We start from the raw sequence: 14581 nt of genomic DNA on the forward strand, positions 1-14581 counted from the left end.
TTTTTTGGCCGGCCTTTCACTCTGGGGTGATTTATTGTGTTGCCGTGTGAAAGAGCTTGAAAAGCAAAGAATATTTTATGGTGTGATTGTTTAGAGGAAGGAAAGGAAGGTATAAGCACAAAGAGGAATAAGCATTTGGTTTATCTTCGAAGGTTGGGCAATGGGTGCTTATTTGAGAGTTGAGAGCCCTCCAAAAGCATCGTCTGCTTTAATAAACCGATAGCTTCTGCCATCATGATTCCACTCCAGTACGAAAGAGCAACATCTCAATCTATCCCCTTATATGTGGGTGATGGGTTTTCTTTTTAATCTTCCTAATGCATGCATGGTTTCATGGAGATGCGCCTAATTAAAGGGTGAACCACAAGTCTTCATTATTATTTTTTTGTTGTATTTCCTATTTCAAGGATTTGCTTGAGTTAATCCGGATCAATTTGCGGTGGACACCTAATTTTATTCGAAATTGAGACTTTACTGATAGGATATCAAATTATTTACCACTTGAACTATCCCATTTTAATTCATTTTAATCATCTTCTTTACCGTAATCTAAACCATATTAAAATTAAGCACAATCTTACTAAATTTTGATTTAGATATTTATTAGTTTAATAACTTAGAATTAAACATTTGGTTATTTTCATTATTTAATCTCAATTCCTTTCCTACCTATATATATATGATGATCAAACTTACTCCTACGTATTTGGATCATGACATAGCATGCAATTGGTATGTAGAAATTATGTATTTTTTATATTTATCCTCGTATATATACGTAGTAACTTTTGGTGTTTATAAATTAGTTATATATGATATGAGAGAAATATGTGATGATATATATTTTAAATAGTTAATGCAACAACATAAATAAATATATAACTAATATTGATAATATTTAATAAAATAAAATAATTTTATGAGTCTATAATTTATTAAAGAGTTAACTACATGGAAAACTACTTTCATTTATGTTTTGTCCACTTTTGGTCACTGATTTAAAAAAACATGAGATACGATCACTTTCGTTTTTATTTAATTAAGATGTGGTCATCCCGAGTTAACTGTCATTAACAATGTAGACACACATTTTATATATAATATATGAATATTATTATTTCAAAACTAATACATTTACATTTCTGTAACAGGCCTTTACAATTCGTTAGGCCTAACTGTGGCCCATCTTCAGCAGCCCAGATGGCCCAGCAGCAGCAAACCATCAGGAAGCCCTAGCACACCCTCACCAGCAGCGTCGTTTCCTCTACAGACTCCTCCACGTCGAAGACTCCTTGTCCTTCACGTTTCCCTTGCTCAGTAGTTGCAACACCAATCTCGCCAACAACTCACGAAGATAACAAAGAATCAGTGTTGTAATCATATTAGAACTCTAAAAAAATAGGTTTTTTTCTAGATTATAAATAAGCTGTAATCAACACACACAAAAAACACGGATTACACTGGATTCACACACGAGTTCACTGTGTAGCAATCACTCCCACATAATAGCCAAGAAGATCCAAACCCTTGTAAAGATTTTCGAAAGAGACAATAAAAAGGTAGCATTTTTTTCTTTCTTACCTTTGTTCGTTCGTTTCTTTTGCTTACATGTTGAACGTTGCTGAAAACATAACTCGGAAACGATAACAAGAAACCGTTTTTGGCCGATGACAGAGGGGTGGATCTTTCAAACTTTCGATCTCAGATCTACCCCGAGGCTTCTTTGTTTTCAAAGAAATATTTTGATTTTTGAAAACTAGAGAAGAAAAGCTTTCGAAAAAGTAACAAGAAAATATTTTTGCCGCCGATGATCGACGGCCGTCGCCGACCAACGACGGCGGCGAGGTGGCGCAAGGGCGGCCTACGGCCGGATTCTGGAAAGCTTGTTCATGTTCTTCATTTGTGAAGAACATTAGAGAGAAAAACGAATGAAGATGAGGGTTCTCTGTTTTGAGAATGAGAGATTATGAAAGCTAAAAATTTTTTTAACTTAAATATTGAACCCATCGGACCGCCCAACCCGGTCCATAACCCCTAGACCCGCGTGTTTTCGTAAAAAAATGGGAAACTCTGCTTTGGTCAATGTCATTTTGAAAACTTCTATTCTGGTCCCAACTTCGTTGTAAATCGATCTACATTTCTGATTTTTTTTTTAATTCGAACACTTAATTCGTGTTAATTTTCAATTTAGCCCTTCAGTTCATATTTTAATTTAATTTTATTTTATTTTATATTTCGTTTATTATTATTACATATATTTTTTTATTTATTATTATATTATATTTTATATATATATATATATATATTTTTGATGGTGGGTTTGATTTGATAAGTAGTGGTTGATTATTTTAATATGTAGGGTTTATTATTTTAACATGTAGTGTTGATTATTTTTAATAGATAGTGGTTTGATTATTTTTATAGGTAGTAGTTTATTATTTTAATAGGTAGTGGTTTGATTATTTTAATATGTTGTGTTGATTATTTTAATAGGTAGTGATCTTAATATGTAGTGTTGATTATTTTATTAGGTAGTGGGGTAATTATTTAGTTGTTTTGTTAATTTCGTTTTTTCTTTCTTTTATTTCATTTTTTATTTTTATTTTGTTTTCCTTTTTTAAATTGTTAAATATTACTTTAGTCTTTCTTTCCTACTTTTATTATATTAATACTTTTTTCATATTATATATATATATATATATAACCTAACTAATTTGTCCATTCTAAGTTTTTCTTCTTCCTAGGCTCTTGGTTTCCTAACCTCCCCTTCACTATATCTTTCCCGTTGATGACATAGAGGCCCATTATCTTGTTTTTTTCTTATTCTCTTTCCTTTTTTTGTTTTTCATCTTGTTTTATATGTATATAAATATCTTATTCTAACTTATCTTTTAAATCCCACATGCATATTTTCTTTTCATTCCCCCCTTCATTTTGTTTTACTTTATATTTATTTATTTTATTATTCCGTTCTGTTTTATTATTTTATTTTACTTTACTTCCTTTTATTATTTTATTTCTTAACCATTTTCGGGGATTTATTTGTTTCATTATTTGTGGTCCTTTTATGGTTTAATCTCGTATTTAGCATGTTTTTTTTTTTTGCGTTAATAAACTTGTTTTCTTTGCATTATTTATTTCAATTAATTCCTCATCGTATACATTCTTTGAAACATTGTAATTTAACCCTTTTCTATTTTTTTGGTTCGACCTTTTTATCTAACATTTTATTATCAAAGGGCACAATTTAAGCAATCTACGGTAAGTAACTCGGATCGATATTTTACCTTTTGATTTAAATTACAATTTTCTTAATTTAAGACAACTGGAAATTATGTAGTACCGAAAGGGCAGTTCAAGGGTGTTAATCCTTCCTTGACTGTAACCGACTCCCGAATCCGACATATCTTTGGTAAGACGCAGATCAGGTAAGAAATAAGGTATCCGGTTAACCTATTTATTTTTAAATAAATAATCGGTGGCGACTCCAATCTATTTTTCAATCCATATTTTTTAAGTCGAAGCCCGATTCCGGGGGCACAACCGAAAGACGGTTGCGACAAACAACAATTAAATATTTTTGATATAATCACATATTTGATCCATATTATTTACATATTCTCTCAATTTAATCATACTTTTAATAAATTAAAATAATTTTAATCTTATTTTACAACTCAGAGTTAACTTGGAATTTTTTTGAGTCGAGTCTAGTCAATTTTTTGAGTTTTTTTTAAATTTAATTATAAATACTTATAATGTTATGATAATTTTTCCAATTTAAATGATCTTTTATAACCGTATACAATACATGTGTATTTCTTCATATGTGATATACATTTATGATACAAAGTCAAGAGACTCAACTCAAACTTAAAAATCAATCCACTAATTACTAAAAATTTTGAGTTATTCAAGTTGTATTTTACAACTCGATTTGAATTTGAAATTTTTTCTAGTCGAGTTGAGTTTATGAAAAGTATGACTAAATTGAAAGAATATGTAAATAATAGGCACCAAATATGTGATTATATCAATATATTTAACTATTTTTAACGGTAATTAACTCGGGGTGACCACATCTTAATTAAATAAAAAACGAAAGTGACCACATCGTAATTAAATAAAAATGAAAGTGATCATATCTTATATTGTTTGAAATAAGTGACTAAAAGCGGACAAAAGATAGAGGTAAGTGATTTTCCATGTAGTTAACCCTTTATTAAAAGGAGATGGGCTTTAGTTCCAAGAGGAAGGCCAGAATCCATGAATGGCATATCCGGTCTTCCAATTGTCCAAGAAAATCACTTGCTTGACTGCCCAGAAAGATACTAAGATGGAGAATAACATAGCCAGACGCTGCGCCTTTGGATCCTTGACATAAACCAGGACATGGGAGACAAATGCAAGCAACAATCCCACAACCGTGTAAAGAAAACCCGCCGCGAACCCTTCCAATCCAAGTTGTACTCCTGTTCCTCGGTAGAAGAAGATCAATTTGTCTGGATCGTCCCTGTCCATCAAGAACATCGGCATCCTCCTTATTATGGTATGCATTGCTCCCGAAACGCTGAAGAAATAAACAAAAATGGCTCCTGAAAGCCAAATCCTAGGGTTGTGTAACACGGTTTCGCCGCTGAACACCTTTTTTGCGGCGAACGCAGACCAGATCAATAAAAACCCGAGGATGCTACCGACTTGAGTTTTCGAAATGATGGGAGGACGGTGGATGGGACCCACGGTGAGTTTAGTTTTAGACTCGATGAAATCGACGAGTGATTCGGTGAATCGAGTGAAGCCGGCCTGCTGCATTCGTTCCGAGTCATCTTTCAGTGATTTGGCTGCGGGGCCGACGAGGTAGAGGTTGGGAAGGGAATTGACGCCGAAGAGGTTGAAAGAAGATTTGGATTCGCGGAACTCGATGTCGCAGAAGAAGAGCTTGGGGTTGGCCGAGTTGTGGTTGGCGATGAAAGAAGAGGCGACGACGGCGAACTCTTGGCTGAGATCGCGGAGGCTAAGGTCGGATTTATCTCGGAGTTGAACGGCGTCGAAGAAGATGAGCAGAGAGTAAGGGCGTGGGGTTTTCGGGGACCTTAAGAACTTGGAGACAGATTGATCGTCTAAATGGATGACTCCCGATTTCGATTGGGACTGAAGGACGAGGAGATGGTCGATCAGGTGTGATTGTGATTCAGCTTTTGAAATTACAAGGGAGACTGAAACGACGATGAATGATGATAGCATGAAGAAATTTTCCATCAATCTGTTGTAGCATCAGCAGATTGTTCAGTTTCATGGATTCATTTGGTTATTTGTTGCTTACTTATAGGGTCTAAGTAACAGATATAGCCCCAGTTTAGTTTGAAAAAGTCCTAATTGTGTTTATTGAAAATCTCACTCTAAGGCCATCATATTTAATTTAAACTTTATTTTATTAATATCAAAATAGAAAACTAATTATTCAATTTAATAACATAAATTTTAGTATAATAATTCTAGTGCTAATTTTTAAGGGTCAAACCCAACGATAGTGGGAGAGCAGAATCCATGGTGAAATTATAACTTGATTTTTGACGTGCAAACGGAATCAGCGTTCTGGTTTTGGAGAAAAACAGAGATATTACAATTTCTGCTACATGAAGCTTTAAACTTGAAAATGTTGAAGACGCTCACTTTGCCATGCAACGTCGTGGACGAAGCGAAATTGAAAACCCCGCTCAAGCGGCCAACTTGTGGGAGAAGACGAAGACGATGACGATGTGCTGATGTTGTGCTTGGATCGAGGTGAGATGGAAGCGATTATCCACCGTGACGGTGAGTCCAATGGTGGCGTTTCCCTTGATGTCAGGGTCCGGGGAAAGAACCACCTGGATGATGGTGCTCTGGAGGGTAACGGATTGAAGGATGATGGTTGGGTCTTTGGGTTTGAAGAGGGTGAAGTAACTAAAACCACGACGAAGATGATGAGCACAAGTGCGGAGACTACAACAGATGCTCCACCTGGAAGCGGTTTGAACAACATGGTTTACATATAGCTGATTGTATCAATGCCAACGGAGATGAAAGCAATGTGAATATTTTGGTTTTATTTGTGTTTTGCTTCGGCCTGCGCTACTCTACACAAGTGAACATTTTTTCAAGTATGTTAACTGTATTTCATTAATAAAAACAATGTAATGAATCAAAATATAAGGCACTCAAAGAAAATTATACAGTAGTCACCGATATTAAACTTGAAGATACAAAAAAGAAACAAAACCTACATTGAAAATCACGTCTAATACAAAAAAATCCAACAACATTCATAAAACTTATTGTCTCTATCGAATAAGACGTTTTATAAAATGATAAAGGGGCAATGACTGAACCAAATATTTTGGCAAACTATTTCGCTATATAATTTTAATTATATCGACAAATTAACCTTTTATCAAAGAAGGATCTGATAATTTGTCATCGTCACAAACTAATAAAAAAAACAAATGTCGTGAGGATCTTTGTGTAAACAACATCACTACCATAGAGGTATGCAAAAAACTTATCAAAAACCATAAAGAACATGTCACAAGAGCAAGAGAAAAAACGGGTCACAATAACAAAGAAAAACGTGTCACAATAACAAAAAAAAAGTGTCACAAGAACATATATTCTTATTTAAAATTAAAAAATTAAAAAAATATATAAAAACATAATAAAAATAAAAATAATAATACTCACCAACAATTGACAACTAATATTAAAATTATAAAGTAAAAAAATAAAATAAAAAGAAGACGACGCCAACTTTTTGGATTCTCACTAACAATATATACAAGGAATGTTATGTTGTGAGACAGACTAATATACGATTAAAAAAAGTATGACTGATTAAATATGTGACCGGTTAAAAATGCTACTTGAAATGCTATATATTTTCACCGAAAATGTTATTTGTGTTGGTAGTATTAATGCTAACAACCGAAAATATTATCGTCGTATGTAAAATGCATCAAAAAAATATTGACTTTAACATAACAAGTTAATTACCGGAAACATTATCAACCATAATAACATAACAAATAACACTTATGCAATATAATATATAGCGTCTTTTTAAAGCTGATGAGGTCTTAAAAATCCGACGATAACAAAATAGGTTAATTACTTGATTTGTTATCAATATTATCAACATATTAGGTAGGGCCTAAAATATTACCAAAGTTTAATCTGATGGAGTTTTAGAAATCTGACGACGATAAAATAGGTTAATTACTGAAACATTATCAACCATAATAACATAACAAGTAACGCTTATTTAATGTAATATGCAGTGTCTGTTTAAAGTTGATGAGACCTTAGAAATTCGACGATAAAAAAATAGGTTAATTACATAATTTGTTATCAATATTATCAACATATTAGGTAGCACCTAAAATATTACCAAAATTTAAGTTGATAGGCCTTATAAATTCGATGATAACAAAATATGTTAATTACTGAAAACATTATCAACCATAATAACATAATATGTAGCGCTTACTTAATGTAATATGTAGAGTCTATTTGAAGTTGACGGGATATTAAAAATCTGACGATAACAAAATAGATTAATTACTTAATTTATTTTCAATATTATCAATATATTACTGAATACCTTATGAGTCTTTTACATTATTATTATTATTAATCTTTAAACAAACCAATAGCTAGTTTAAAGTAATAGGTAGGATTTATTTAACGTAATAGGTAGAGACTATTTAACATAATAGATAACGTCTATTTTATTTTATCTTTTACATTATTATTAACCTTTAAACAAATCAATAGCTAGTTTAATGTAATAGATAACGCCTATTTTATTTTATCTTGACATTATTAATAACCTTCAAACAAAACGGTAGGTAGTTTAACATAATAGGTATCGTCTATTTTATTTTAATTGGTTAAGTTTTAAATATAAGTATCGATACATACAATATAGGTATGGATACTTTTTTCAGAACAATAGTTGGACATAGCTTACTGTCGAAATAATATTTATATTTTTAGAGTAAGTATATAGATAGAAACTATACAATTTATGTTTCAAATTTTTCTAATAGTTCTTCATATTTTTCACATATAATATTAATAATTTCATTTACATAAAAAATTATTTGATTTTTTAGATTTTTTATAAAATATTATTTAAAATTTAAATATAATAATTTTAACTAAACATAATAATAAATTTATAATATATATATATATATATATATATATTTATTATGTTTAATTTAATAATAATATATACCACAACATAAAAATAAATCATTAGACGATTATAATTACTAAATTAATATCTTAAAATTCACTCAAAAGATAATCCTAAATTATTGTTTTCTACATTGAAGTAAGTATAGATACTTTTATATATATATATCGATACTTACCAATAACTAAAGTTTACCAATTACCAAATTTTTAATAGTTTTTTTATATTTTTCACTTACAACATTATGCGACTGTCAATATTTTCGATAACAATTTACCAAATTTATTAATTATCTTATTAAATTTTTGACCACTCCATTTTTAACCTTATATTAATACGATTTTCCTGAAACATTTCCTAGTGTATAAGATATGCTAACTTTACATTTTAAAATTATCCATCCAGCTCAGTTGGTAAGAGCCCAAGACTCTTAATCTTGTGGTCGGGATCAAGTCCCACGGTGGACAATTTATAATTTTGACTGTCGGATGTCTCCCACGAAAACTGCTTTAAATCTGACGTTGGGAGCCAACATACTATCCTCTCTCTCTTTGCCCTATTATATATGATAATAGGGTCAGTAATTTTTTTTTTACATTTTTACCAAAATTTTACTAATAATAAATAAATATAATATTTTCAGATATATAGTAGACGATGCTCTTTCTCGTTAAAACCTCCCTCCACATTCCGACCATTTTCTTCGCTAGTGTTTAGTTTTTTTCTCCTCCGACGTCCGTCAAAACGCTGCCGTTTTGGTATCACCGATGTCGACCGACCCGCCGGTTACGGCCGATAGAGTTCAGAAATTCATCGACGACCTCGAAACTCAAAAGGCAATCATATCCAGATGCACCGAATTGTTTACAAAACTGACCAACGATTTCGATTCCCTCCAAAATTCTCTTTCCCAAAAATCCCAATCCCTTGATTCCAAATCCCTCTCTCTTTCTTCCTCATTTGCTCAAACCCTCGAATCCCTTTCCCAACGAGAATCCTCCCTCCCCGACCGCGAATCCGCAGCAGCCGCCCGCGTCGAGACCCTAAAAGCAGCCGCTCTCGCCGAATTCGGAGACCCCAAATGCTCGACCCAGATCTCCGAAACGTTGAAATCCCTCTCCCGCCGTATGGACTCGGCGGGGTTAGTTAAATTCATAGTTTCGAAACGGAAAGAATCCGTTCCGTTACGTGAGGAGATCTCCGTCGCTTTATCCGAAACCGTCGACCCGCACCGGCTTGTTTTAGAAGCTTTTGAAGACTTTGTTTCCCAGAAAACCGGGAAAACGTTAGGGTTAACTGATAAGAGATGGGCTTGCGGGATGTTGGTTCATGCATTGTTTCCCGAGGCGAGTTGGAAGGAGAAGAAAGGGGAAGGGCCAGAGTTTTCGAGGAGCATTGGGAAAAGGGCGGCGGAGTTGGTTGAGAAATGGAAGACACACCTGGATATTGAAGGGGAAGGATTGACTCCGGGGGAGGCTGTTTTGTTTTTGCATATGGTGGTTGGATTTCAGTTGAAAGAGAGATTTGATGAGGGGTTTTTGAGGAAACTGGTTTTGGATTTTTCCTCGAGGAGGGACATGGCTAAGCTTTTTGCTGCTTTGGGTTTTGGCAATAAAATGGGAGGTTTGTTTTCATCCTTTCATTTTGTAGCTTTCAAGTGATAAGTTTTGTGATTTGCTTGTTGCTTTAAGTTTGCTTGGGATAATAAATGTGAAAATAGATATGTTTTGAGGATGAAATTATATGTGGTTAGGTGCTGGCTTTGTGTTCGACATTGTTACTGGTCATTTTTTAAATGCATCCCAACAATTTATTTGTATCAAGCATTCTAGTTGGGATAATGTGGCCTAGACTCCTAGTATTCATCTCTGATGACTGTAGTTTTCCAATTTACTGCTTATAGATGTGGATATCTCTGGTGAATCTGATTGCATCATTCTGACCAGCCACTGAAAGGATATTCACACCATGAGTTATTATCATTGTCTGCCTTAAACTGTGTAACGCGTGTTAGTAGGTATTAATATGTATCTGTTCAGTCCATCCTGTTTTTAAGACATTATTTATACGAGTCTCAAGATGCAATTCTGGAGTATTTTATTTAACATGGGTACCCCTAACCTTTACTTTGGGCTTTACTTACCTAATGACTCACCATGCTGTTTATTTCTCTGGATGTGTTATTCATTGATGGAATCTACTTGTACTTAAATCGTTCATTTGAACTTGTCATGTCTAGGAGCTGTATTATAACCCATATGTATTTGACTGCCTTGCATCTCTCTATGATAAGAATGGATGTCAACACCCAAATACTTTTGGAATGTAAAACATCAAATCTTTGCCAATGTTTTTGTAAGATGAAGCTCAATTTTTCAATTTGGTCGTCGTGAAGTGGTTCTTTTTCTGATTTCTGAAGCAAATCACACGCAATATTCATGTTAATTGTTTGCCTACCTCCTCTAACTTTAGCTTGTAGATCTATGCTTCTGTGCTTCTCATGTAAAGAGAATCTTTTAAACTACAAAGCTAAATCTATGATAATAAAAATTACTATTAACCTGGGCTAAAAGGTAGATAAATATAGCCTGCAATTTATTATAGTAAATCAGGTCATTGGCATTTTCTTTATGATTATTTGCTAACCTAAAGTATAGGCTAAAAGAATACCCTTCCAAGAAAAAAAAAAGCGAATTTTGTGATTGATATCACTTAAAGGTGAATGGGACCAGAAACATCATACAAATTGTTTGTATTGGTTATGCTTATCATCATTATCTGGGAAATTAAGTGAATGGCACCTCATTGATTGAACTATTTCTGAAATTTCAGATATTATTGATGAACTAATAAAGAATGGAAAAGAGATCGAGGCGGTGTACTTTGCCAGAGCAGCTGGCCTTACTGAAAGATTTCCTCCCGTTTCTCTACTTAAGTCCTATCTGCAGAATTCCAAAAAGAATGCCACCACTATATTGAAGAATGGAAAATTTTCTACAGCTGCAACTGTATATGCGCTTTCACTTTTTATCTTTTAATAGCATAAAAGATTATGGGTAGAATTTTGTTTTTGAACCTTAAGCAAAAATTTGTAGATTAAAGTGAGTTTAATCATGCAGGAGTCGTCAAAAAATGTGGAGCTGAATTCAATCAGAGCCATCATCAAATGCGTTGAAGACCATAAGCTTGAATCAGAGTTCTCTACTGAATTTTTAAGGAAGCGAGCCACTCAGCTGGAAAAAGTAAAGTCAGATAGGAAAAAGAGTTCATCAGCTGCTGGGAAGCCTCAAAATAAGCGAAGTCATAGTGCTGGTAGTGCTCGGGGCGGTGGACCACCTGCTTTCCGTCCAGCAAAAGAAGCTAAGTTTTCAAGTCCCTATCCTTCTTTCCATCGGAGAAACCCGGCTCCCTCTGCACAGCAAAGCCCAGCGGCTCGATATTCTGGGCAATATAACTATGTTGGGCAGAATGTTTATGAGGCTCCTACTGCTTATGCATCAGCAGCATATGGTGTGACCCACACTCAAAGTCCTGCGGCAGTTACTCAACAGCACTACTCGCACCCAGTGGAAAATTTGGGTGTTTCTGGTTATGCGACCAGCAGTGGTTATGGGAGTCAGACTAGTTATGGAGCATATGACTACGGTTCTAGTGGGTACCAACCCTCTTCAAGTACCCAATAAGTGTGGAACCTTGTTGTGTGAGCCACATTGGTTTCGTTGAAGCCATTCATTTTCTTGTACTCCTATCTTTTAACTCATTGGAAGTTTAAGCAAGAATTGGTTCATATTCCTGAAAACAGTATGCAGTTGCCTTATCGTATGTTGGGATGTTCCCATATATGTTTTCTTGCAATTATTTCATTTCTTATGCATGCTTATAGATAGAAAGCATCATATTGCAAATTGCAAGAATGAAATTGTAATGGTTGATGGATGAGCTTCTTTTACATGTTGGACCTCTACCCTCGTTCCTAGTTGTATCAAAATGCGGTTTTCGCCCCAAATACTTGCTTCTCTTCACCTCATGTTTAAACAATTACCTGTTTAAAAATCCAAATATGAAACATGTGTTGCTTAAAGCTGTGGTTGAGGAGAAAAGGACGGCCAATAATTCTTTATGTTTTCGGTTTGATCAACTTTGATACCAATTTAAAAATTAAAGGAGAATAGTCTTTAACGTTATCGATTTGTTTGATTATAGTCTCTAACATTATCGATTCGTTCGATTTTAGTCATTTGATCGTTAACTCCCGTTCGATTTTAGTATCTTAGCATTATTAGGGACTTAACAAAAGGGTTGACGAAAATTAATAGCTGAGGGATTAAAATTGAATGGATCGCTAACTTTAGGGATCATTTTTACTTAATTTTTAAATTGAAGACCAAAATTAGTCAAGCCAAAAACATAAAAGACTATTTGTATAGTTTATCCTTATATAAATGAATGATTCATTATAATGTGTCGTCATCCCATCTATTTTTTAAGACACCCTCCATTCACAATCCGTATGCATTTTATCAACCCCAGTGCGAATAAAATTTGTTCACTTCCAAACAATACTCCTATTATTTATGTTAGAATCAAACTTGATTCTGACAAGAAGTCAGCAGCAATGCTTTGTTTGTAAGTGTTTGTAAATTAGTTGAAGCTAGTGATACGTGGTTGTATTATAGTTTGATTGTATTAGTAATATTATACGAGTTATAGGTTTATTGAGTATCCACCAACGCTTTCAACAAGTGGTATCAAAGTTTAATTTGAGATTGGTTTGAGTTTACGTGATGGTGAAGATGGCTAACATGATTCAACCCAAATCCCAAGATTGACAAAGACAAACTATGGCAATTGGAGCATTCAGACAAAGACAAAGACAGGATTGTTGGAATATTGTTGAAGAAGGGCACATTGAGCCCGAGAATCCAGCAACAAAAGTAGCCTTGACTAATGAAGAAAAACGGGCACTGAAGGGATCTCGCAAGAAAGACAAGAGGGCGTTGTTTTCTGTTTTTCAAGGTGTTGAAGAATCAACATTTGAAAAAATATCTGATGCGAAGACCGCAAAACAAGTGTGAGAGATTTTGCAAAAATTGCTCCAAGGTGTCGAAAAGGAAAAAAATTACGATTACAATAACTTAGAGCAGAGTTTGAAATGTTGAAAATGGAAAATTCAGAATGTATTGATGATTCTATTGTGTGAAAGGGGTAGTAAACAAAATGAAAAGGAATGGAGAATCACTCGACGATATTAGAGTGATGGAAAAGATTTTATGGTCATTAACACGAAAATTTGACTACGTGGTCGTAGCAATCGAAGAATCGAAAGATTTATCCTAAATATCGATCAATGAGCTTGTGGGTTCACTCCAAGCCCATGAGCAAAAGATGATGCAAAATGAAGATTCTGAAAATTTAGAGCAAGCTCTACAAAGCAAGCTTAATATTCATGAAGGTGAAACTAGTAGCAGCTACACATAAGGCCGTGGTGGTTATCATGGAAGATTTATAGGTGGAAGAGGAGCACGTGGATGTGGTGGTCAATCATATGGTACCACTTAGACAAATGAAAACAATCAGACATCAGGCTGTGGAAGAGGATTTAGAGGCCGAGGCCAAGGCAAATATCAACAGGGAAATAAATCTCAGGTACAATGCTATAACTGCAATAAATATAGTCATTTTAGTTACGAGTGTAAATCAACTCCCAAACAAGAAGAAAGAAATAATGTAGTATCAGCTAAAGAAGAAAATATTGAAAAATCTCATGTTTTCCTAACTCACAAAGGAAATAGAGAAGTTAAGAAAAATATTTGGTATCTTGATAATTGTGCTAGCAATCATATGTGTGGTCGAAAGGAACTGTTCGTGAAGTTAGATGAAGTCGTCTATGGTCGAGTAACTTTTGGAGATGACTCACACGCTTAAGTAAAAGGCAAAGGTGAAGTTATGATTACACAAAAGAATTGTGAAAAGAAATACATCTCAAATGTGTATTATGTACCGACTTTAAAAAGCAACATTATCAGCCTTGGTCAACTCTTGAAAAAAAAGATTTGAAGTTGAGATGAGGAATCACTCCCTTGCCATAAAAAATAAAGATAGAAAATTAATTTCCCAAGTTGTATGACTCAAAATCATCTCTTTACCATTGACATCGAGTCAGAAGAAGTTAAGTGCATGAAGAAAATAATCAAAGATGATTCATGGTTGTGATATCTACGTTATAGACATCTTGGTTTTTAAGCCTAAAGATGTTATCGAAAGAAAATATGGTGAAAGGACTACCATATATCAACCCTCCGAATCAACTATATGAAGCTTGCATTAAAGGAAAGCAACACAGACAAA

At 33.9% G+C, this 14581-nt stretch overlaps 2 protein-coding genes across 2 annotated transcripts; one reads left to right on the forward strand and one right to left on the reverse strand.

The window, feature by feature from the left end:
• Nucleotides 1–4239: 4239 nt before the first annotated feature.
• LOC120114856 (probable dolichyl-diphosphooligosaccharide--protein glycosyltransferase subunit 3B) lies at nt 4240–5244 on the reverse strand. The gene has a single exon (XM_039135637.1). It carries the CDS (start codon nt 5242–5244, stop codon nt 4240–4242), a length of 1005 nt encoding a protein of 334 aa, XP_038991568.1.
• Nucleotides 5245–8915: 3671 nt separating this feature from the next.
• Nucleotides 8916–11931, forward strand: LOC120114855 (FRIGIDA-like protein 4a). Its single transcript, XM_039135636.1, has 3 exons — nt 8916–9856; nt 11066–11241; nt 11353–11931. The coding sequence occupies exons 1-3, from the start codon at nt 9001–9003 to the stop codon at nt 11914–11916; spliced, it is 1596 nt and encodes a 531-aa protein (XP_038991567.1). The 5' UTR covers nt 8916–9000; the 3' UTR covers nt 11917–11931.
• The last annotated feature ends 2650 nt before the right edge of the window (nt 11932–14581 follow it).

Source organism: Hibiscus syriacus, unplaced genomic scaffold (genome assembly GCF_006381635.1).
Source record: "Hibiscus syriacus cultivar Baekdansim isolate YM2019G1 unplaced genomic scaffold, ASM638163v2 tig00110247_pilon, whole genome shotgun sequence".
In the NCBI taxonomy this organism is placed as follows: domain Eukaryota; kingdom Viridiplantae; phylum Streptophyta; class Magnoliopsida; order Malvales; family Malvaceae; genus Hibiscus; species Hibiscus syriacus.